Raw genomic sequence first — 26,705 nt, 5'->3', positions numbered from 1 at the left:
AATAGATTTTTAAAGCTTAGTTTATATTAAAGACCGCACTTAACAAAAACTGACAACTGAAAGTTTTATAAAAAAATAATGTAATGGCTTTACAACGCAAACAATGAGAATCAAAATAAATAAACAACAATAAATACATTTCTTGTGGGTGTCTTATTATCTTAAAAGCTGTTAAAAAATATATAAAAATAAAAAAAAAACAGACAAAAAATGTATTTACTATAAAGAGTGCTGCTACTGTGGGTCATTGTGTTCTCTTGCGCCGCAGTCTCCTGCTGTGATCTATCAAAACCTACTACTGCAAAGGATTGCCTTATAAATATTCATTTCCTCATTCTGTCATTGCCTGGTAACCTTCCTTGCATTCCAGTTACGTCATTTAATTAATATTCATAAACCACACCCTTTTCACTCTAGGATTTGCCAGCTGACCCAGCGCCCATTTACCAGCGCTAATCAGATAGTTCTATTGACCGTACGTCACGATACGTAATTAATATTCATAAGTTAAGCAGTTGCCATAGTATAATTGGCTGCTTCGCTCTAAGTTTGGTCTTGAAGGGGTTAACGGGGAGGGCGGAACTCCGCACCGGCCGCAGCAGTAGATGATAGCGCGAGGTGTCGCGACGCTACAACGCTCCTCGGAGATATCAAAACGACGAGTTTGGAAATAACATCAGGATATATATAACGCTGCGGGATCGTTTATTTCGCGCCTGTGCGGAAACGTCACATCATCGCTTTACCTCAGCAGAAATGCGCTCACGTCCATCTGTATGATACGGAGGCGACGCGACGCGAGCGTTGCGCGTCGCACAGATTGCAAGGCGGACACAAATGAATCAATATTGTGAGGATAATATTATACTGTCACGTCTATACAGAACGGCGTCGTTCAGAGACGCGCGCCGCTGCAGGTGGATGATGATGATGACGTGAATTCAGTGTTGCTCTTATAATAATTTATTGAAAATAATTAATTAGTTATTTGCTTCACATACAGTTCATACATGACGGGTTCAGTCCGGTCTGGATCAGTGTTTTGATCTCGGGTGCGATGGTCATAGTTCACGGATCCGCCCTTGAGGGGTTCGAACCCGCAGCCGTAGGGTGACCCGCGTGACGTCAGGTGTGTGACCGTTAGGCCGTGTGGTGCAGACATGTTGCCCGGGGTGGGTGTGTTCGGTACCAGTCTCACGGCTCGGGTCATCATCCCACTGCTGAAAAGTGAAGGGTTCGCGGTGAAAGCGCTGTGGGGTCGAACACAGGAGGAGGCGGAGGAGCTTGCGCGAGAGATGAACGTGCCCTTCTACACTAACCGGATCGATGATGTGCTGCTGCATCAGGACGTGGACCTTGTTTGCATCAACCTGCCGCCGCCGCTCACGAAACAGATCGCCGTTAAGACACTGGGTAAGTGACGCGCACACACACACACCTGCATGCATAGAAACACAAATACATACATACACTTGCATGCATATGGAAACACACAAACATACACTTGCATGCATACAAATACACATACAAACATACATTTTCATGCATACAAATACACATACAAACACACTTGCATGCATACAAACACACATACATACATACATACATACATACATACATACATACATACAAACATACACTTGCATGCATACAAACACGCATACATACACTTGCATGCATAGAAACACGCATATATAGACTTGCATGCATACAAACACACACACACACGCACGCACGCACACACACAAACATACACTTGCATGCATAGAAACATGCATACATACACTTACATGCATAGAAATATGCTTGCATGCATAGAAACACACATACGTACACTTGCATGGCATGCATAGAAACACGCGGTTGCATGTATAAAAACATGCAAACATACGCTTGCATGCATAGATATACGCTTGCATGCATAGGAACACACATACGTACACTTGCCTGCATAGAAACACACGCTTGCATGTATAAAAACACGCAAACATACGCTTGCATGCAGAGAAACACGCTACAAACACTTGCATGCATAGAAACACGCGCTTGCATGTATAAAAACACGCAAACATATGCTTGTATGCATAGAAACACGCTACATACACTTGCATGCATAGAAACACGCGCTTGCATGTATACAAACACGCAAACATACGCTAGTATGCATAGAAACACGCTACATACGCTTGCATGCATAGAAACACACAAACACACACGCATACATACACTTGCATGCATAGAAACACATATTTAGGATGAGCATTCTGTGTCAGCTAATACTGTAAAGGTACCATAGTACTACTATGATTTCCATGAATGGTGATACTGTCGTATTGTTTTGTTTAAGTTCCTTGGACTATTATGCAAATGCTGTGGCATATGAAAATAATTACTCTGTACAAATCACCATATTATTACCTTCTGATACATCACTGTACCATTGCACCAGGCAGCATAAATACTGTAGGAAAGGGATGGGATTAGATGGTAATCTCAAATGTTTAACATATTTATGTATATATTTAGGTAGTTACACAATGCATCAAGGTATTGAAAGATTACTTTGATAAAGTACATGTTTAAAACTGCATAATACCATGATGGATGTCAAAAATATTTTTTTTTTATTGTAATTGCAGGTATTGTTTCAGTATTGTAAGCACACACACACACACACACACACACATTCTGGTTTCCATGTTTTGTGGGGACATTCCATAGACGTAATGCATTTTATACCGTACAAACTGTATATTCTATTCCCCTTACCTACCCCATTCCCTAACCCCAACCATCACACAAAACTTTCTGATACTTCACATTCTCAATAAACATTATTCTGTTTGATTTATAAGCATGTTTCCTCATGGGGACATCAAAATGTCCCCACAAGGTCACAAAAACACTGGTATTCCTATCTTTATGGGGACAATTGGTCCCCACAACGTGATAATTACCAGGTACACACACACACACACACACACACACACACACACACACACACACACACACACACACACACACACGTGGTGGCTAAGGAAATGAAACGCATATAAAATGAGTGCTAGGTGTGTGTGTGTACCATGAGCTATATTTGTTTTATATTTTATAATTCAATTTTTCAAGCTGTGAAACAGGCCACAACCCAATATATTAAATGATCTTTATTTTTGTTTCATCCGTTGCTCAATGTTTTTCTGAAGGAGGGCAGATATATTTGGTCTTGTGTTGTCTTGTTGGAGTCAGCTGTTGGTTAGGTGTTGCTTCACATCCAACACTTAATTTCATCAGGGTTGTAGCCTAGCGTTACATACAGAAGTTAATATTCATGGTGAAACAAATTCAGTCATCACATAATAACACGCTGAGGCACGAAGTAGATGTTAAGTTTTGATATTGCATTTTAGAAAAAAATAAGATTTGCGTGTGATTTTGCTGCTTCTCAGATGTTTCTCCTGAAAAAAGGTAACATTACATCTGAATTTCTACATAGTTTTGAAAGAGATCTTAACAGTGTCAGAAATTTGCAGTCAGAAGTCAGAGATTTAAATATGAATGCAAACATGGCTGTGCAATCCATATGAATTAAAATTAAATCTCTATAATCTTACAGACTTACTGCATCTTTTTGTTCCTCCTTAGAAATTTTAAAATAAATGTCTGAGATGTAAAGTTGATAAAGTAGACTCTGCTTTGAGTCACCTGAGCTATAAGCAACATTTTCTGAACATGTTCCTGTAGGAATGAACTTGTGAGGATTTTAGCAGTGATTCATGACTACACCCCTGATCTAATGTGGTTTATCATTACTGGGCGTACACACCAAACACGAATTCAACGAATTTGCACGAGTAGATAACATACAAGGACACAAATGAAAGTGCATGCAGGCGATGCAAATTACATGAATTGGACGGCGCGATTGCCACAAAAACATGCTATTTGCCTCAAATGCGTCTTCGTGCAAGTTGAAAATATTCAACTGAAGTGAAAAATTAGCATGAGACAAAGTTAAATCCTGTGAGTAATCTAGAGCAAGGAACGGGATGCTTTGCGTCTGGCGTGTATGCAGCATTAGGCTGAATACAAACTGAAATCACAGGACCATCTCAGGCTTGATTTATTTGTCCGTTTCTGTCATGACAGTCGAGTTCTTCTCATTCAAGTCCAAGTCGAGACCATAGCTGGATGTGGATTCGGTCTTGACTAAGACTTAAGACTCTCTGGTCTTGGATTCAAATGAGTTGGGCTGGACTGCAACACTGCCTCATGGTTTGGTTCTCCAGGTCTGTTGTCCTGTCAGTAGAGAGATACGCACACATAAACAGACATGACAGGTGTCTAATAACAGTCAGAAATAACCCGCCAGTATTATTCATCTCTGAGGATCAAGAACATGATCCCAGAATAACCTCTGGATAATTATCCTCTCTGTCAGGGCATTGACATGCAGTTGCTGAGTAGTTTTTAGTGTTTCTATGCAATTTCTATCATAAAGGAGGCCAGCTGCTGTATAAAAGCTGGGCCAATCTTAAATTTGTCTGGTGTGAACCCACAGTTGAGGCGTCAAATTCGTGTCTACTGCGTGTAGTTGGACTCTTGAACATTTTGAGTGTACTCACTTCATTCGATTGTGAAATTGTAATCATCGAGACATTCACACAGAAATTTGCGTCATGGGAGGGGCTTCTGCGACTCTGCTCGCTTCATGTAATCACGTCACTACTAGAGCAAGCTCCTGATTGGTTAACGTGGTACATTTTTCCACCAATGTTCAGATTTTTCGACTTGCGCGTTTCCTGTGGCGACGCCACTGATCTATATAAATGACTGGATTGCGCATGACGTCACACTTGTGAAGCCACCGCGCCGCCATGGTGGTATACCCAAACGTTCTTTTAAATCAATGGACGTTATCAGATTTTAATGATAAAACATCACTTTACTCGTCTTCGTTTTTATATGTGAACTTACCCTGTACATTATTACAACACAAACGTCCAAAGCATGTAAATAGTTATTTACTGAAAGTTGTACATTTTGCGTTTTAATCAGTTATTATAAATTCATCTTTATTACAGTATCAGATCAGCAGACAGACCGCAGCATATTTAGTATTAATGACAATAAACGTGCTCATTCTGAAATCTATATAAATAATCATGCTTTGTACCGTATGTTCATGCAATAATTTGCTAGTTTTGTAATTATGTTATCTAAACTTATTTAAAGAAATAACGCTGACCGTCACAGTGTAGCTGAATGTCAAAAAAAACGTTATTTATACCCGTGTCATTAACAAATGCAACAGACACACTCATCTTAACGTTTTTTTATAAATCCATTATCCTGCCCGATTAAAACATAAACATTGCAAATAACACCAGAATTAACAAATAATTAACGTACACATATCCTAAAAATTTACCTTGTGTAACTGATACGCTGTAAAGGGGGTAAATTTTAATCATGATTTTGAATGGAGGTCAATGGCGCTCTCTGCCGGTTGGGTATAACAAGATGGCGGCTCGAACTCTGCGCTGGCTTCACGTCACGCAGTTACGTCAAGCGTTCTATGTGCAATCCAGTCATTTATATAGATCAGTGGGCGACGCTAAATTTGCGTCATACCGTGGCTGGTGTGAATGCAGCATAAGAGATCATCATCCTCCTTGTTAAAATTATCATGAGTTCGAGTCCTGCCCAGAGAGAGTTCAAGTAAGGCCAGCTAGACTACAGTGTTATGGGTGTTTCAAGCTATTGCTAAGTGGTTGATAGGCTATTTTGGATGGATGCTAGGATGTTACTAGGTGCTTGCTTACTGGTCCAGGTCAACATCAGTGTACTGTCAGGGTGTTTTGTAGTTACTCTTTATGAATACAGAGAATTTAAGTTTAATAAGACAATGGCATCGTCTTCTGTATATCTGTAGGGCTTCATTACAGTCACTCGACGCGAGTTTCCACATGCCTTTGATATTACAGCATGTTTGTCTTGTATCATTCAATTCCTTGAAACAGATTAGGCAAGATTGTTCTTGATTCATATATTACAGAAACTGCGGTATCATGTGTTAAGCAATCAAAGTTTACCCTGGTCAAGTTGTGTCAATAGTAGACTTGGGTTTCTGAGTCTACTGCTAAGTAAACATGTACTTTAGAGCAAACATTTAAGCTGTACTCATTTTATTTTTTTCCCGGTAATCCGAATGGTCAAATAAGAGTAACTTGTTTGACCAATCTTGTCTTTCTTCTATCATTGGCTGGATATACCCATCAGATCTTGATGCCCAATTCCAATTTGTTGACCCGCTTACGTCATCTTTTAAAAGGGATTCATATCCGATGTCAGCATTTACTCTAAACACTTGGCAAAACAAGGTAGACATACTGACCCAGAACAGCTTAAACCACAGAGGAAGGAAAACATCACACTAAATGATTATACACTGTTTAAATACAACATTATACGGCTTTATTTTTCTAACAAGACGTGAAACTTTAGCATTACTTTACTAAGTGGAGCATTCGTCCTCCATTGCGCTAGTAAGATGTGTCATGTGATTGCTGATGGTGTCCACCCGAATTGATGTCATTTGCTGATTTTGCATTTTTAATGATGTATGACATGATTTGACACCGGGATTTTCCACATATGCATAAAGCCTAAAACTGATCTGAGAATATCATGGGTCATTCATGGGTCAAATCAGATCTGTGCTACATCAGAAAGAAAAATCGGAATTGGGTCACTTCAAATATGATGTGAACTAATCGGTAACAAAAAACTCTTGCACAATATTAAGTGATCATTTTCCCAAACAGTATGAAACTATCATGACGCCTCACTTCCTCTTTGGGAGCTGTTATCATTTCACAGTTTGCCTGTTTACTTTGTGTGGCGTGTCGGTAGAGATAATGAGTTGCCCGGAGCTGGAATGCGAGTTTTTGCTGATCTCACATCAGATCTAACGAGATTGGCCGTAGTGGCAGAAGTCCATTTAAAGTCACTCAACAACAGCCTGATACAACATGATTGCAGATTCATGTGACACACGTGGTCACATTACGCCGTTCCTGTTTGTCCTGCTGGGTTGCATTTAAGCAACTGGTTCCTTCTCTTATTACTGGAGTTTACCGTGGTGTTCTCAAGTCTTAGATGTCTGCTCATTATACCCATAGCTGGGTCTTTGTCCATCCTTAATGTATAGCTGTTGCTTTATGTTAGTTTAAGAGATAACATTATCTGTCAGCTCTCATTTTCAGACATGGGTTCGAGCTTCGGTGCAAAGCTCATGAGGGCCATTGGTTTGTTCTCCATTTTTGGCTGTCCTCTTTCAGGTCCTCTGCTGCTCACATTGATTTAAGGGATCATGTTAACATTTAGCATTTCACAAACAACAGTGTATGAAAGTCAATGTCAATGTTTTGTTCTTGACAGCATGTTGAGCTTCGCCCCATGATAGATCATTCAATTTGGCCACCTACAGTCCTCCTCAAAGTTGTTTTTGGCCTTCCTTGCTTCCACTTTCCATGTGGTTCGATCTAAAAAGCACCCATATAACATCAACCATCTTATCAATGCCTAATGTCAGTCAGTTATTCTCAATCAGATTGAATCTTCGTGATTTAAGGAGATGAGCTGTGGAATCTGTTGTGTGGTCAGTCAGATGATACTGCTTCATCCTGTGCTTTAGTTGTGATTCATGCATGTAATCCCATTGACTCTTGCGGTATTGTGTGCCGCGGGCAGACGGTGATCCAGCGGTACAGTGGGGTATCAGGTGGCAGACTGACTTCAGTTCAGCAGTGTACATATACAGTCGCTCATCTTTGCAAAGATTGAGGGCACCTAAAAATAAATCAGTTTGTTATTAAACGGCTGTGTGATTTAGTGTTTGTTATGCCTGCAACAGTTAGATGAAAAAGAGTCACGTTATGACATTAGACTATATGATATGCATATCAGATTATTACTTGAGATATATGTTGTCATTGCTGTAACTCAGACATTTTCAGGGCTCAAAAATAAGGATTTTTCATATTGGTGCGGCCTGCAATTTTTTTTACTGGCCTATAAAAAGTAGCACTAAAATAATATAGGTCTGATTGTTTTTATTCGCCCATGCAAGTGATGCAACCTTAATAAACAAAGTTATGACACCAAAAACAACTAACCTAACTCATAAATTTCACATATTGTTTAAGACAAGTAAACGGTCAGCAATAGCACAAAATAAATACAACAGATCAATCATTCATTTCAAATGTTTGGGTTTTAAGGTTGGTCTAGACATTTTTCAGCACTAGTTATGATGGGATATTTGACTGAATGGTTCTTTGAGGAACCAAAATGGTTCTTCTATGGCATCGCTGTGAAGATCCTTTTAAGCACCGTTATTTTATATAAATACATTTAATTTGATGTGATTAATGCTATTAGTTTTTCTTTAACATCCCAAAATAAACAAACCCCCTCCACCACATGGATTTAAAGTACAGGGATCTTTGTTACGGTCCAATGTTTGAAAACCAGAGTTGACGGGCCGCCTTAGGGACCCCAGAGACAGACTGATGCTTCTGTTCTTATACATCCACTGAATGCCAGCACTTGTTCAGGGAGTCCCCCATCCACCACGTTAAACCACTATTTACATGCTAATGGATAGAGAGAGAGAGAGAGAGAGTGAGAGCGAGAGACCGTCTCAGAGGTTCTGTGAAATTCTCTTTGTTCGCTCAAATGAATCGCTTGGCGGAGCTCTTTCAGTCTGCTGTCTCCAAACACTGACAAGTGAGCATTCCTGAGCTAGACAACTTGTGTGGATGATGCTAAAAAGAGAGACGCTGCTTTCTTCCATAACAGTCTTTATCTTCAGAAGATCCCCATCTGCTTAATTTTAAGTGAAAGTGTCGTGATTGTCAAGTATGATAGCCCATACCTAGACAACACAAAAATAACATTTCTCAGCTCATCGATTTCAGAAGTTTGACGTTAGCATGTTGCTAAGCTAACACTGCAATGGCCTAATAAGCATACCACATAGCACACATTTAAAATGGGTAAAATTGAGTTCCCAGGGACCACACATGCTGTAGTGATGTAATGAATTGCATGTATTGCTAGGGCTATTAAATATAATAGTTTTTATAATAATTTTTATGATGTATCGCAATGTTTCTGTGAACGATAACTGCATTGATGCATAAAAACAAATAATCGATTATTTAAAAAGCTGTGCTCTCGCACGTTTCTCTCTCTCTCGCCCACAAAAGTGTAGACAGACCTGTGCAGTAATATTAAAAATATTTTCATTGTGACGCTTTGTGATATCAGATTGTTGACATAATAATCATTACCAAATCGAATCACGGGACCACTGACGACACACACCCTTATTAATGTTTACCCCAAATGCATAAATGTAAATGTTAAATAGTGCATTGTAGCTTCCTCGATTTATGTAGGCATTGAGACCACATTTACACATAGCCGGGTATTTAGAGCAGGGGTCCCCAACCTTTTTTCACCACAGACCGGTTTCAGCTTTAAAAAAAATTCGCGGACCGGGGGGGTGAGATTGGGGGGGGGGGGGGGTTGGGGTCGCTGAGTTGCTGTTCAAACGTGCTGAAAATCCTCCTTTTCGAAATTTACATTTTAAACGGAAGTAAAGATAACAACCATGCATTAGGAAAATTTATAATTGCTTTATTTAGGCTATAGTATATTTTCTATAGACGTGTAAAACCATATTTTGGCGGATTGTTTTTTACTTTCATTGTTTTACTAGTTTGCCTGCCCATTTAGTCTTAATAATTAATGGAACCTAAATGAACTTACAGAACAAAATACCCGATTAAGCCATTACGTGGCTATTATACACATTTTTTCGGGACGTTCTTGCGACCCGGTGGCAACTTGTCCACGACCCAGTACTGGGTCGTGACCCGGTGGTTGGGGACCTCTGATTTAGAGAAACTAATAGTTTCCCGCCTCCATTTTCAGTAATAACATCGTGCACACAGTGTAGGGAGAGGAATAAAGCCATGCAAGCCAATCAAAATCCTCAGAATCGACACCAATGAATAACACAAGCGACTTACTCTTCCTTTCAAACAATACTCACATGACGTTAAGCATTTTCTGGTGCATAATGTGACGTTTTAGAACCTAAAACCCTGTTTCGCAAGTTGACACCACAACACATAACCAGGATTATCAAAAATCTCCACTTTGGCTAGAGGTTTTAGAAAAAATAATTTTCTGTAATAAAAACTAGGTTTTGGTGTAAATGAAAAGCCGCAGGGAAATATCTGTGTCTTTCCTTCGTGTAAACGGGGCATGATTGTCTCTGTAGACTGCTGAATAGGATTCGGAAAGCAGTAATTTGTTTTCTTTTGGGAATGAGCTCAATCATAAATGTACTTGGAACTCAATTGGTAGAGCAAAGATCGTGGGTTCGATCCCCAAGAAACACAAATGGATTAGAAATGTGTACATATGAATGCACTGTAAATAACTTTGGACAAAAGTTCTAAGTTACATTCAGCTTACTCTCATAAAACACAGTGCTGTCCATTTACACAACGCTGTAGAAGAGTAGATATACTATTAAAGATTTTTCATTTCAAAGGTGAAGCCACATTCAATCTCACTTCCTGTGGTCTGTGACTACATCCTGTTCTCTGAGAGTAAAGAAGGGACTTGTGTTACCTTTAGGAGAAGTATGTGTATGTGTGGGTGATGTCACAGGAAATGGGCGGCAGGATGTGTTAGTGGCGAAGCTGCTAATGTGATCTGCAGGCTATGAGTCAACTTTTGCTATGCTGTCATTGTCTTAATATGGAAAGATGGCCAAACTTTATTCAAGCCACAATGTCTGATAGCATCCTTCCTGTTCTCGGTTAACCTTATATGGATGTTATTTTAAAATAGACAAAGTTTCATTTTGAAATAGTAATACAATTATAAATACACGCATGTGTATAAATCTTATATTCTTTTTATGTATATTTTTACGTTATGTTTCTTAAATACATACATGCATGCATGCGTGTGTATTTATACAAAACAATTACACACAGTGCACATACATATATTATGCAAAAACAAACTTTTGTATGCGTTTATACATGGAGAGAGCAAGTTTATTAGCCAGCCACCAGGGGCGATGGAAAGGTTTTGACTTTTCAGGACGTGTGAAGCACTCCTGATTAATACAATAATAAAACATAGAAGACAATGAGGGGTCAGAAAGCTGTTATATGTTTTTTCTTTTGACATGAAAAATTTCTTCTTAATTTCTTTTTAACTGCGAATCTGTCAGGATGAGATTCAGTATTCCACAGCTGATATTTACAGTACATCCTGCGATCCGCTGCATAATTATATCGGGATAAGAATGAGATTAGGATTACAGGGTGTTTGCTAAAGTTTAGAAATATAACAGAAGTAAAACTGATTCATATTGGCTATAATGTAATAATTTCAGATACTCCATTAACCCTTTACATATTTCATCAGTTACTGTAGAGTTTTTGTTCTTCATTGTGTACATAACAGAAATAACATGGCTGGCATTGGGTCCGGAAAGCTTTGGGGTCTCAGCCCTCCTAGTTTAATAGTTTAATATGTACACAATGAAGATGAATAGATGCTGAACATCATCATTACTAGTGATGCACCGATGTATCGGCCGCCGATATTTATCGGCCGATTTTTGATGAATTTGAAACCATCGGCATATCGGCAATAGCACGAGAAAAACAATCGGTATCGGCCTATTAATTAACTGCATAAAGAAATCCATTATATGTAAAAAAAAACGAGTTAATGTTGTTAATAAAATAAATGCTGAATAGCAAAAACCACCTTTGAAGGTTGTCATGTTGTCTTATTATATTTGTTTAAGCTTAATTTGTGTCTCTCTTATTATGTTGGTCAGTTGAATGTTAATTAGATCAAATCCATGTTCAGTAAAAATAATTTGATGCAGAAATAAACTAGCAAATAGAACAACTGTATAGTATTGTATACAAGTATTTAATATCGGCATCGGTATCGGCCAGAAGTTGTCTGTTTAAATCGGTATCGGCCCAAAAAAAATCCTATCGGTGCATCCCTAATCATTACACAAATGGACAGTCATGCAAACACATCGCTACAACACTGAAATGAAATATTGTTCACAGCAAGACCTTTTAGATGTGTGCATGAAGAAATCTTTCATCCAGAACGCCGGCAACAATAACGTTTCATTGCTGCTGAAGATCTTTTTGTTTTGACATCATGGATTATTTAAAGACAGACGGCTTGCAGTGATTGCACAAAGCTAATCGTGTCCACCCACTGTCTGCACATTTACATGATAAAGGATTACAAGGTTGTCTTGAATAATGATGATTATTTGTGATTTATAAACGTATCTGCATCCTTCTGTACGCCTGGTTATTGTTTTATTGCAGTAAGCATGAGGTTTTAATAAGATAAAGGTTAGTTTGTGGTTAACTGGCCCTCAGAGATGCGAGACAGATGCCATCCTGACAGCAGATGAATGTCTTCTCTTGTACTACATGAGAAATACATTTATGATCCTATTATTGTAGTGATGTTGTAAGATGGTAATACCGTGGTACTGAATGATTAACATACCAGCTAACATCTGACCAATAAAAACAGTGGTATGTTAAGGAAATGTGTTTGAATACAATCAATACTACTGCATTACTTCGAATCGCTTGCTGTTCCTCACTTTTGTAAGTCGTTTTGGATAAAATGTTAGCCTACAAGCCCTACTGGTCTGTGAATCCTCAATGTTTCTCAAAGGATAAATGTAATATTATAATCTATAAATGTAACTATGTGTAAATGAGAGGTATTAGAATGAGCAGACATCTATCTTCTTTTGTTTGTCCATCTGATGGGAACAGGTCTTCATGAGCAGTATTTTCCAGTAAACAGTATGTTCAGGGCTGTAAAACACACAGTTGATAACATCTCAGATTGATATCTTGATTTTTGTGTGATTTCCTGGTTTTCCATTCATGTTTATTCCTGGCATATGATGGTAGATTCAGACCATTGTGTTGTGAGGAAAACAAATCTGATTGTCAAGTGACAACATGAAAACATTCATAATTATTACACAACGTATATCACAGATTTCTGTTTGTCTTGTGTGTGTTGTGTGTGTACTGGTGTGCAGTCAGTCTCTCCAGAGATTTGTAATTTAATCTCAGTAATGGTTTTTGCTGGCTGTCAGATGTCTCTCTCTCTCTTTCGCTGTTGTTTTATGGTTGTAGCTCTTATATGATGCTGTGGGTTGTGTTTATGATTTCTCAGTCTCATACACATGTGATTGATTCATTTTAAAGTGCTATTTTATCATACGCAAGCACACAATAAATGAATAATGTGTTGCTTTAATAAATGTGTGTTAGATGTGAATGGTTCATCTACTTATGACTTTTTTGTAGGGCTGCAACTAACGATTACTTTAAAAATACATTAATTGAGTGATTATGTTTTACTTAATGTAGCTAAATCAGGCACTAAATTAGGGTACTCATGTGTAAAAGTGCAAAAGCCACACACTACTACAGAGTTTAACTCGTAATCTTTTTGTTTTTTTTAAGCCTAAATAAAAAGGTTGTGCTGCTATTAAATAGTAAAACATCTTTAAATTTCAAAACATAAACAAACAAAACAAACTGAGTCTTCAGGGATGTGCTTGCAGTGGCGGCTTGTGACTGCTTTTCCGAGGGGCACTTATTCAAAATAAATGTTCGGAGTGTCGTGTGTTGCTCGTGTTTTCAAAATATGCATTTATTGCGTCACGTAATCCATGTGCATCACGTGTTTTGTCTAAATAAGTGCCTGCTGCACATACGTCAAAACAGTTTATGATAAAAGAGACGCTCACGTTCACAAAATACACGCAAGACACTCCCTTAACACTAAACTCTGATTACGCATGAGATTATGCGAGTATCTGGCAAACCTGAGCGTCTCTTTTATCGTAAACCCTTTAGATGTGTCTAAAAAACACACATTTTGAATTTAAGAACCACACATATACGATGGGCTACATACATGTGATGAACTTCGCATCGTGCGCCCCCCCCAAAAAAAAGTCAACGGCTGCCAGTGTGTGCTTGAGGAAATTTTGCCCCAAACTCATTTTAATTTAACTTTAGACCTTGATAAGAATTAACAATATTCATTATTAACAAAATAAATAAGCTATTATTACATAAAAGTGAAATGCATGCATTGTATAATAAAACACTTGGAGGTACCCCTTACTTTAAAACAGATGCTTAGTTTGTTTAAATACTAATAAAAAAACAACAACAATAAAACAAATACAAACTCACTTATATTAAAGGAAATTAAACTTATTCGCCAACATTCTTTTGCGCTTTTGCTTCCGTCATTGTCCTGTCGGGGGTTGCCAGATCCGTGTAGCAAAACCAGCCCAATGTTCATTCAAAATTAGCCCAAAAGCATCCCAATGACTAACAACTAATGAACCAAATCCTTCGATCTCTAACCCACAGAAAACATCAACCTGCAGAAACAGTTTAAGAGTAGCCAAATTCAGAACTTAGCCGAAAGGCAGAGGATCTGGCAACGCTGCCTTGCTTTTAAACAAGCTGGTTGCACGTTGAGAAGCAGCAGCACATACCTGACTGTGATCACGCAGCTCGACCTGTATGAGAAACAGCTCCTGACTTTAATTATAAGGACACAGTTCAAGCTGCATGAAGCAGGTGGTTAGTCACGACCAACTAATCAAAAATGTAATTCTTTGACAAGGATCTTTATTAACGATTTTTTGCGTTAGCAGCACAAATGGTCATGGGTTCAAACCTAGTGAACACACATATTGATAAAATGCACTGTAAGTCACATTGGAAAAATGCACCTGCAAATTGCATAAATGTGAATGTAATGTGTTATGATGCAGCAGATCAATTCATTCATGGGTTGAGACACACATGTAAATGTGAGATCAGACTGATTGACTGTTTGAAGAAATCTGTTTCCATTTCATAGTCAGACCTGTTTTACTCGCTTGAATGCTTTTGGTTTTAATGTTTTAAACCCTCAGGTAACAGGGTCAGGTCAGGTGTGTTTAACGTCATTTACTCTCTCTGTATCTCTTTACACATGCTTTGGGTTTCATCATGAGGTGTTATGTAGGTTTTTTATCTTCTCATGTCTCATTTCTATGTCTGTCAGTGTTGAGTCTCTATTAAGATCCTGAGTGTTTAATAATCGATCAAACTCATTGACTGTTTAACAACATTGATGATCTCAACAGAGCAGAACCACTGAATGACTTCACAATCAATTTATATCTCACACACTTCAAAAATAATGAAGCAGTTCATGTTTATTTCAATTTCCTTTTTATAAGCTGTATTTAAATGTCTCACTTTTGATTTTAAAGAGATTTTCATCTAATGCCGAGTTCACGATTTCAGATAAAACTTCATTAAATCAGAGCTTTAAGATCAAACACAAAATTCTCTCCCCCATCATTCTCAACCAAAACCGGTCATTATTTTATACACTTATGTCATTATAAAGCTCTTCAGGACATTGTAAGATATTGTGTGAGATGTTTTATTTTGACTGGTGGTTTGATTAACACGTCACTGACACCAGAAGTCCTGATGCTTCAGTCTGTATGTTGTTGTGTGTTCACTAAAGTGTTATGAGTTGATTTAATGCATTGTTAGGTGGATGTTTGGGCTTTGGTGTGAATTACAGTTACAGATCATAATTTTTTTTTATTAGAAATGATGTTTGCTTGTCTTAGTGAACACAGTTAATGTAAAATAATCGACAGGGTTAACTTAGATACGCATCACAAATCAAATATTTATTTTTGTGTATAAATATTGAAATATAGATTACAATAGCTGTCAGGACATAACACTGAACACTGTGTGTGTGTGTGTGTGTGTGTGTGTGTGTGTGTGTGTGTGTGTGTGTGTGTGTGTGTGTGTGTGTGTGTGTGCGTGCGTGTGTGTGTGTGTGCGCGTGTGTGTGCGTTTGCACTTGCTTGTGCGCGATTGCGTGTGTTTGCACTTGCTTGTGCGTTTGCGTGCATTTGCACTTGCTTGTGCATTTTGTGTGTGTGCGTGCATGTGTGTGAGTGTCTGTGTGTGTTTGCACTTGCTTGTGCGTGCATGTTTTTGTGTGCGTTCGCACTTGCTTGTGCGTTTGTGTGTGTGTGCGTTTGCGTGTCTGTGTGTGTGTTTGTGCGCATTTGTGTGTGAATGTGCGTTTGCGTGCATGTGTGTGTTTGCGTGCATTTGCACTTGCTTGTGCGTTTGTGTGCATGTGCGTGCATGTGTGTGTGTGTGTTTGTGCACGATTGCGTGTGTTTGCACTTGCTTGTGCGTTTGCGTGCATGTGTTTGCGTGCGTTTGCACTTGCTTGTGCGTTTGTGTGTGTGCGTTTGCGTGTGTGTGTTTGTGCGCATTTGCGTGTGTTTGCACTTGCTTGTGCGTTTGCGTGCGTGTGTTTGTGCATGTGTGTTTGTGCATGTATCATATGCATAAGTGCTGTTGAGAGAGAAGAACTAAAGCATTAACATCTGCTCTCTCTCTCTCTCTCTCTCTCTCTCTCTCTCTCTCACAGTAATGTTATAGTCTGAGTGATTGTATATGTGGTGGGGAGTTCCTGGATATATATTTTCTGTAAATGATATATATAAATATATAATAAATGTAAAATACAGTATATGTTAATTTCATCAGTACATAATCAGTCTGTTAGCTGACATGCAGTAGATCTTTAGGCACATTTCTTCATCAAACAGGCTCTTCAGGAACAAACAGGTTATGTGATGAAGGTGAACGTTCCAACCTCTCTGCTGGTCATCTAGCTTATTAAACCAGCTATACCAGTTAGTTTAAATATCAGTTAGTTGGATAATCACATTAAGATTATGTGCATCCCAGCTTGAGTTTCTGTAGCTTAGATTTGGTCAGATTCACCACCTTTATAAGTATAATACATCTAATGCTAAATGTTAAAGGGATAATTCACCCAAAAATGAAAATTCTGTAATTTATCTTCTCTCACGTTGGTACAAACCTGTATAAATTTATTTGTTCTGAAGAACAAAAAGGAAGTTATTTTAAGTAATGTTTTTAACTAAAACCGATCAGAAGCCCCATTCACTTTCATAGTAGGAATAAAGAATACAATAGAAATTAATGGGGCTCATGAATGGTTTGTAACAAAATGAGAGTGAATAAACGATGACAGAATTTTAATTTTTGGGTGAACTATCTCTTTATGTATTCATCATAAGTGTTTATCTATCACACATTTATAATATTTCTATTTTGAAGCTAGCCAAGTCATTTGTTAAATTAATATTTAGGAAAAGTTTGCCCTCTACAGGAATGCAGCAGTAATGCAATGAAAGTTTGATTTGAGCTCTTTAAATGTAATGTGGCTCCATTCATTCCATTCTTCCCCCACATTTCCCTATTGAGAATAAAATCACTCGCTCTGCCCACTTTGTGCCATGTCTTATTCAGTCCGCCGCCATGTTGATTCCAAAATGAGGTTTGTGAGGGATGGACGTCCAGAGCGTCCGCTTTAAACCTGTTGTTTTGTATCGGGATTCTGCTCATTCAGCCATCAAAACACAGAAAATACATTGTTTTACAAATCTCCACAGGACAAAGAACCTCAGAAATCATGGATTGTTAAAATGAGAAGAACACATGACCTTATTTTGAGATAAGAGCAGTGCAATGTGTACATAAAATCTGTTTTGTTATAACTTATTAGCATGTTGACTAATCTCTAATTCCTCATGTTGTACGCATGTTTATTTTTCCTTAAAACACTAATATAGTCCTTTAAGTACGTACATATCTCCAATTCATACAGATTACCAAAAAGCAAGGCATGAATGTGTTAAAAACTTCTCTCCGGTATGTTTTTTAAGCACATTGTCCGGAAACAACGGCAGCTGAATTCATTCATTGTACACAACTTTGGGGGTTCAAATGGGGTTTTGTCAATGTTCATATCTTAAAAATAATAATGGAGAAAACACATAGGACATACTCTTATGATCTATACAAACTGGAAATGCATACTAAGTTGTTGTCATCTCAAGTTAGGTCATATGTCCCTTCTAATTTTAACAAGGACGTTTTCTGAGGTTCTTGTCCTGTGGAAATTTGTAAAACGATGTATTTTCTGTGTTTTGATGGCTGAATGAGCAGCATCCCGGTACAAAACAATAGGTTTAAAGGACATCCATCCCTCACAGCCTCTGTTTGATTTCAACATGGCGGCAGACTGAATATATGAGTGTATATATGAACGTTTTGTGATTCAAGATGTTTTATTTGTCACACATACTCAAATTAGCCAAACTCTATAATGCAAATCTTTTAAAATAAGTTGTTCTTCTCGTAGGTATTGGAAAAAACGTAATATGTGACCGGACGGCAACGCCCCTGGACGCCTTCCAAATGATGTCAGCGGCGCAGTACTACCCTAAGCTGCTGAGCATCATGGGTAACGTGCTACGCTTCCTCCCCGCTTTCGTCCGCATGAAGGAGTTGTTGGAAGAAGGTTACGTAGGGGAGCTGTTGGTCTGCGAGGCGCAGGTGCACGCCGGCAGTCTCCTCGGCAAGAAGTACAACTGGAGCTGCGATGACCTGATGGGCGGAGGTGGACTTCACTCGGTGGGCAGCTACATCATCGACCTGCTGACGTTTCTGACCGGCCGGCGTGCGGTGAAGGTGCACGGTTTCCTAAAGACCTTCGTCAAGCAGACCGACCACATCCGGGGCATCCGTCAAATCACCAGCGATGACTTCTGCACGTTTCAGATGGTGTTGGACGGAGGCGCTTGCTGCACGGTCACGCTCAACTTTAACGTCCCGGGTGAGTTTCGTCAGGAGGTGGTGGTCGTGGGAACGGCCGGTAGGCTGAGGGTGAGCGGGACGGACTTGTACGGACAAAAGAACGACGGCGAAGGCGGTCAGGAGCTGCTGTTGAAGGATGACACGTCCATGGGAAACGCATCTTTGCCTGACAAGGCGTTCCGGGACATCCCATCTCCGTACCTCACCGGCACCATCTGCATGGTTCAGGCGGTACGGCAGGCCTTTCAGGACCAAGAGGATCGTCGCACGTGGGACGGTCGGCCGCTTACGATGGCCGCCACCTTTGAGGATTGTCTGTACGCGCTTTGTGTTGTAGACACGATTAAAAAGTCCAATCAGTGTGGCGAGTGGCAGAACATTGTTGTGATGACAGAAGAACCAGAGATAAGCCCCGCCTACCTGATCAGCGAGGCCATGCGACGCAGCAGGATGTCACTGTACTGTTAATGCATCTCAACGGATACACCTACAGTTGGAGAAAAAAGGTTGGGAAAATGCAAGAAAGCAAGAAAAATGTTCAAGAGGTAAAAGAAAGTTGGATTCACAAGTTGGAGAGATGTCTACTGGGAATACGACACACTGAACACATGCTAACAGTGAAATATGCGTTGCAAAGACTTTGGTTTGGGCTTCATTGCATCTCCTGTGTTTTTGTAATACGTGCGTATGTGTGTGTGTAGACCAGTGGTTACAAAAGTCCATTGTTGGGGCTCTTAGAGACCCACCGGTCAAGTAGTCAAGTATGCAATAAATCTGTCTAGATAAGCAACACAAGGTCTTTGTTCCTGTGACATGTCTGTATTTATATCGCAGTGAAACAAACATTGTAATCCAGTCATGCTCTTCAGTATGGCTTTAGTTTAATGGTACCAATTTGTTTGGCATTGTTCGTCTGAGCTGAGATCTTGTGTTAGCATGAGAGTGTTTTACGTATTCATGTGAATATAAACTCTAGCAGTCATCCAGTGTTTGGACATGCATGAAATCTGCACTAACACTCTTTTAAGAAAATGCTGTTTTGTGTAGTACGAGGTAGACAAAACGCAAAGCATATCGCTTCAGTCTGGTTCAAAGCGTATATGTACAGTCTCAGCATCTGTATGAGCTGCAATAAGACATTTTGGGTCATTTGAGTGTAAGTGTATTGTAGTTTTACAGCCATTCATTTTCCGCCTGAACGATTCAGAGTCGTAAACCCGAGCTGTTTTGTTTCAGGACCAATATTTCAATCTGGACATCCAGGCGACCGAACACAGCAGCAACACTCTTTAGCATACAGAGACAAAGAAACTCTCCATAAAATCAAAGATTAATAATAATAAGAACTACATATGCCTACATTTTTTTAAATGACATAAAAATTACAGTAAAACGGTGAATGACTCGCATGCAAACGTTTCTCTGACGTAGTTCATATAATCCGCTTTTAACATTACAAACAAAAGACGTAGGAATCATTTTCTCCTTAATAAAAATTGACAAGTGTGTGGTATCATAATTCTACACAATTACACATTTAGTTGCATTTTATTTCTTTTGTGTGTGAGTCAGTCTGAACTGACCTGAGATCAGTGTTTGGGTGGCAGACTGGGAGTTGCTGTTTTAAACTGTTTCAGAACGCTGCACTTTCTCGAGGGCTATTTAATATAAAGTTATTATTGAAAATGTTTAAGGTGCTAGACTGTCATGAATGTGTGCTGTCACTCTGAATATATGATGCCTGTATCGTGAGTTCATTCATATTGTCACATTGATTTGTTTTTAAGCTTTATAATGTGCTTTATTGTCAATGGATAATTTCATCCCTGAATCAGTTTTTGTTCTAGAGAGCCACGTACACACTGCAGATAACATGCTGGTTCTGTACACACTGTATTGTGAATTCACTCTTGAAAAATTCATTAAATGTTTGTGTACAGAAGCAACACGAACAACTAGTTAATAATGCAGTGATGTCACTTTCATCCAGATGTTTGAGATGATGCAATATCACAGAAACATTGTGTGAGTTTAGATCTTTACTGAAATATCTCTAACCAATCTATACTGTAGTTTACTGTAGTTTCTCCAACCAGCCTTTACTGTAGTATACTGTAATCTAAGGATGGGATGGTATAAAAATTTCATATCATGATTATAGTGACCAAAGTTATCACGGTTATCAATATTATCATGGTTTTGTTAAAATGAGATGGAAATGTTCAAAAAGAACTGACACACACTGATTTTTTTTTTTTTTTTTTTTTTTGAAAATCACAATTAAATATTTCATTTCCCTGAAATTATTTCTGTTGTAAAAAATAAATCTGTCTAATAAGTTTACCATGAATGAAAACAATACATTATCCCTTAAATGTCTTCTTGTGCAAAAAACTATGTTGCATGTGCACGCCTGCGTCAAACTGATTCTGGCTGGACAGGATTTACAGCAAGTTTTCAAAATCACAGTAATCTAACACGCTTGTAATTGTAAAGGTAATTACATTTTAAACGATAATACTAATCGTCAGGACATTTTATCCTGGTTAATCGTGAAACCGGTAATCGTCCCATCCCTACTGTAATCTTACTGGATTTCCCAGCAATCTTTACTGTAGTTTACTGTAGTTTCTTCAACCAGTCTTTACTGTGGTTTACTGTAGTTTCTCCCAGCAACCTTTACTGTAGTGTACTGTAATCTTACTGTAGTACCCAGCAATCTTTACTGCAGTTTACTGTAGTTTCTCCAACCAGTCTTTACTGCAGTTTACTGTAATCTTACTGTAGTACTTAGCAGTCTTTTGTGTAGTTTCTCCCAGCAGTCTTACTTTAGTTGGAACTGGAATTTTCAATATAGAACTCACGAATTTATACTGGAGTTTCTCTAACCAATCTTTACTGTAATTTCTTCTCGAATCTTTTGTGTAGATTACTGTAGTTTCTCCCCGTAATCTTTACTGTAGTTTACTGTAATATCACTGTAGTACCCAGCAATCTTTGCTGTAGTTTACTGTAGTTTTTCCAGCAATCTTCAGTGTAGTTTCTTCTCGAATCTTTACTGTAGTTTCTCCTGGCCGTCCCGAGTCATAAGTTACAGTAAAACATGTCATGCAATGTAAGTCGCTTTGGATTAAAAGATCTGTTTACAGTAAAAGTGCAAGAGTGACTATTTTTATACGCACACTGAAATTTTGATTTAAATATGGTTGTGTCACTTCCAAATGTTGCGGTGTGTACGTGGACAAAAGTAATAACAATTATTATGGTTATGTGTTTTTTAATCATACCCTTTCTTTTTAACTGTTTTTAGTCTTAAACAAGATGTCTTGCAAAGCTTAATGTTGCTGCAGAGTTTAATTAATTGATTTAAATCTGTTCAGTGTAACATCTCAGTAAAGACAGATTGTGTGTCTGCTGTCTGTATTATATCACTGTGGGACTGCTCACTGTGTCATGATGGCTCTTTTACACCCTAATGATAAAATATTTTGCAGAATTACTTTTTTATTTGTACTGTTAAATTAAATACATGGCTGTATATTTAGTTTTTTGTTTTTTTTGCTGCTTGGTGTACATTACTGTAAAGATGCTCTGTGCAGTGTAGGGATGTATTTATTATTTTACTGAATGTTTTACATCACATTATGAAGTATACAGTATGTCTTTTGAGACAGAAATAGGCATTAATAAATTACATCTGAAACTCATCCACTGTGATCTCACAATCACATAAAAGTCCAACACAAACAACACCTCAGACACAATTACTTTCATCAACATGTGGGATGCATATATTATAAAACAAACAGAGTTTAACTAATTTAATCGACCCAATGTAAGGTTTGCATCACAGTTTTAATGGTTTAAATAAGTTTTAATGGTTGAATGTGCAGACTCAAACTCAAAAGTGAATTTCAAAATAATGGAACATTGTGAACTTTCATAAGGAAATAGTTGACATTAAAACACTTCATGATGCTGGATGATTCTGTGATCTAATAAATTTAAGCACTGCACAAGTAAAAAAACATCTCTGTAGGACAAAAGATTGAGAATAATTAATTTAAAACATATCTCTGTTTATATCTTAATAATATTAAGCGTTTCATCTCATATTTATTTTAAAGTTGCAGATGATTCCTCTTTCTTCTTGATGTTATTCATGATCTGTCTGTGAATGATGCTTTTAGATTGAATGTTGTGTTTTAGGGACTGAATATCATGAGTCGGTGAATGTCACTGGGTCATGTTTCACCCTAAAATCTAATAAAATTATTAAATTTCTTTATGCAAAATAATTTTATTTTCTTTATATTTGGGGATTTTAGTGTGACAGATTCTCAATAGTTTTGATGAGTTAAATGCTGTTTTATTATCTTGAGATGTTTTGAAAGCTGCTTCAGATGTAAAGAGGACGTTTAGATGTTTGTCATGAATAATTGAACAGAAGACATTTAACTGAAGTCACACCTGCTGTATGTTTAAGTCACTTGACATGAACCTGTGGAAAACATTACAACTGGAAATGTAATGGACAGTAAAACTACATGAATGTGAGGTCTTTATTCTCCTGATGGGCAGTGCATGCAAACACACATGAATGTTTCAATGATCACATTAAAGAGTTTATAGTTTAAAGTAGGGGTGGGCGGTATGAGCAAAAATTCATATCAAGGTATTTTTCACTCTTCAGCCAGTATAACGGTATTACGGTATGTCGCCATATGAGATAAAACATTTTGGAGTCACACTGTAGTAAACCTTAGTTAAATTACAGACAAAATTTGTATTTTTAACCTTATGTTACTAATAAGGGAGGGATTGGCCATAGACATGATTTTTTATCTTTTCCCATTTTTTCCTTTCAAAGCGCCATTGTGTGGATGGGTGGACTCATCTTCTTATGCGTATTGTCACTAATATGGAAAGTATGAAAATATGGAAATTAGTATGGTCATTTGCTGGTAGGCTATGTGCCTTATTACAATGTTTTACGCTACGTCCAACAACTTTAAAGCTGTGTGCTGTATATCTTGTGTCTGTTTGATTTATAAATATACAAAGAACGATTTTCTTTTTGTTGTTAATATGAACATTTGATGGGAGATGCCATCTCACTTTAAATTATTATTAATCCCTAACTGCATTAATGAATGCATTTAATTGCATTTAATTTAATTAACCAGCAGATTCACATTGCCAAAAACACTCCACTCATACGTTTTTATGCGTAAATATGCACTATGTATTGTTTAATAGCCTCTCTAATTAATAAATCTGCATTAAGAAAACAAAATTTACCATTAAAGGCTGTTTTCAATGTGTTTGGTACGTTGCTTACATTATCCGCTAAAGCACTCTGAAAGCACTATTCATTTAACCGTAACTCCTCAACCATTTGCGCTATCAAAAAAGGAATGGTTCTTAAAAGAAGATAAATTGCACTTTTTGGGAAATTATGGTTTATTACGGTAATTTCTTGCTTTCCGTCATCCAATCGCTTACCTGGAGAGCGCGTTCAGGGCGCAGTAGAGAGAGCAGATCTGAGTGAAAAGGGAGTAACACCGTTAAACGCCTTTGAAGCAGTGAGGTAAAAAAAAGCCTCCTAAATGTATAACACTGTTGACGCGCTGTTGGTGCCTTGGGACTTGACAGTCCGACTGTTTAAGTTGATTTTCAATAAAGCAGTGTTGATTTTGTTCGCTTCTGGGTCCTGTTATGTTTCAGAACCTGGTAATGCTTAGGTAAGCCACGGTCTTGTTTCTCGCCAAACTCGCTGTATACACCTGGAATATAGTCTTTGGCAGGATTTGCGTGCACTATTATGTGCATCCTCTTAAAAAAAATTATGATTAAAAATGGATTGAAGTGCGTTTGGAGCTTTTCGTTTTGTGTTTCTGTGGACAGCGCATCTCGGGAACGGAGGTATGACTTTTAAGACTTGTGTAAACTCCCGCGGGGTCTTAAAGTTAAATTTAAGTCCTAGAATGAAGATCTGGGCGTTTTAAGGCCATAGATATAACTTTCTGAAGGTTAGTTTTTTGTAACAACCCGCGGGAACCCTGATAAGTGCAAAAATAGAATTTAAAATATGTAACGCCGGTATCAACGGTTTTGCGAAATCCATATCATGGCGTGACACAATACCGGTAATTACTATCATACCGGTTTATTGCCCACCCCTAGTTTAAAGGGTTTTTAGTGCTCTGGTTTTGGTGAAAATTCATTTAAGTAGATGAAAAACTCATTTATTTTAATGAAACATCTAATAAGAAACACTTAAACATTTAACATCAAGACTTACCAGGTCACAAAAGCTTTCAGAATTTCTGAGCCGTGTGTTTTCTAAAATCAAGAAATAAGAATATATATATTCATGCACATAAAAAATTAAGCTTGTTTATAGCACTGTTTATAGGCATTGTTTCATGACAATATTTATTTTGTTTTACTATATTGAAAAATAATTTCATTCTCAATAATAAATTATGTTGATTTATTTAAATTTACATTTTACAAAAGTACAATTATAGATAACAGCATAGTAGTATTTGTTGTGCTGCTTTGAATTTATGATGATTTATAATAAAATCTGTTCAGACAGGATGGTTTACAGCAGTATACTATCATTAAGCTAAATACAATTAATCCAGATGTTTTTTGACTATAACCAGAAGTCATATTTTAGCTCTCATCAGCTTTGAATGGATGGAGGTGAAAATGACAGACATGTTTTTTAATACTAAATCTCATCAACCGTGTGCCAACTTAAATCTTAAACATTTACACCTCTTTCTTGCCCCAATGGTTTTTATGTGTTGAAGATATCTCATAAAATTTCATATCTCAACTTCAATGCTTCTTAATGAATGAATGATTGTGTTAATGAAGATTTATACATTAAACCTTTAGAGAGAGACATCATCTATCCCAACAAGAAAAATAAACTGACAAGAAAGAAATCAATTCTACAAAATGGTCGAGCAATAAACATCCCAATTCACTTCTTTACAAAACCCTTACATGTGTCACTTCATTAATTTATCAACATCTTTGTCAATACTGTAGGTCAGTGCTTCTTAAACTTTTTCAGCGTGCGGCCCTCCTTTTGTATGGTGCATACTTTTTCTGGCCTCCAAAGAAATGTTATGACATAAAACATTACAAAACTTATAAACATATTAAATTATACAATGTAGTGTTGTTGGTTAGTAGCCTTATTTATCTGAGGTTTAAATAAACATCCTTATATTAAATTAATGTATTTTATAAAATGTGTCTCCCCTGGCACAATCTCACACCCCCAGTTTGAGAGCCGCTGTATAATGCATATTGTTTTCATATATTTATAGATATATTTTGTGTAAATAAATCGTGAGTATCTCAGTTGCCCATCAGCAGTGCTGTATTATCAGTTGCTGTTCATTTCAATGTTTTATGAATTATTTTGATGATATTTATTGTATTATATGTATATTGTGGACGCATGGACTCTTGTATATATTTGAGAGTGATGGACTGACTCATATTTATCGCTGTAATAATGTCATGTACTAGCAGCATTAAGTTTGAGATTTTCTCTGCTGTATGATGGATGGCAGAAATGACTCGTGACTCTGTTCAATGTTAATTACAAAGCTCATTAAAGTGCATCATTGGACTGTTCTGAGAACAGCTGTCAGTGTTACACAGATGTATGATGAAATGTGTTTCTGAGAGTTCAGAAAGTCTCTGAGATGGTTTACAGTATCTGATGCTGTGCTTTCTATGAAATAAATTTAAATTCAGACCCTT

The 26,705-nt window shown here is 37.7% G+C and overlaps 1 protein-coding gene across 1 annotated transcript; it reads left to right on the top strand.

The window, feature by feature from the left end:
• The first annotated feature begins 418 nt into the window (after positions 1 to 418).
• On the top strand, positions 419 to 26,705 carry gfod1 (glucose-fructose oxidoreductase domain containing 1). The gene is made up of 2 exons (XM_065258880.2): positions 419 to 1,413; positions 18,457 to 26,705. Exons 1-2 carry the CDS (start codon positions 1,161 to 1,163, stop codon positions 19,377 to 19,379), a joined length of 1,176 nt encoding a protein of 391 aa, XP_065114952.1. The 5' UTR covers positions 419 to 1,160; the 3' UTR covers positions 19,380 to 26,705.

Source organism: Paramisgurnus dabryanus, chromosome 22, assembly GCF_030506205.2.
Source record: "Paramisgurnus dabryanus chromosome 22, PD_genome_1.1, whole genome shotgun sequence".
Taxonomy (NCBI): Eukaryota; Metazoa; Chordata; class Actinopteri; order Cypriniformes; family Cobitidae; genus Paramisgurnus; species Paramisgurnus dabryanus.
This window is presented reverse-complemented; position numbering and strand designations above follow the sequence as displayed.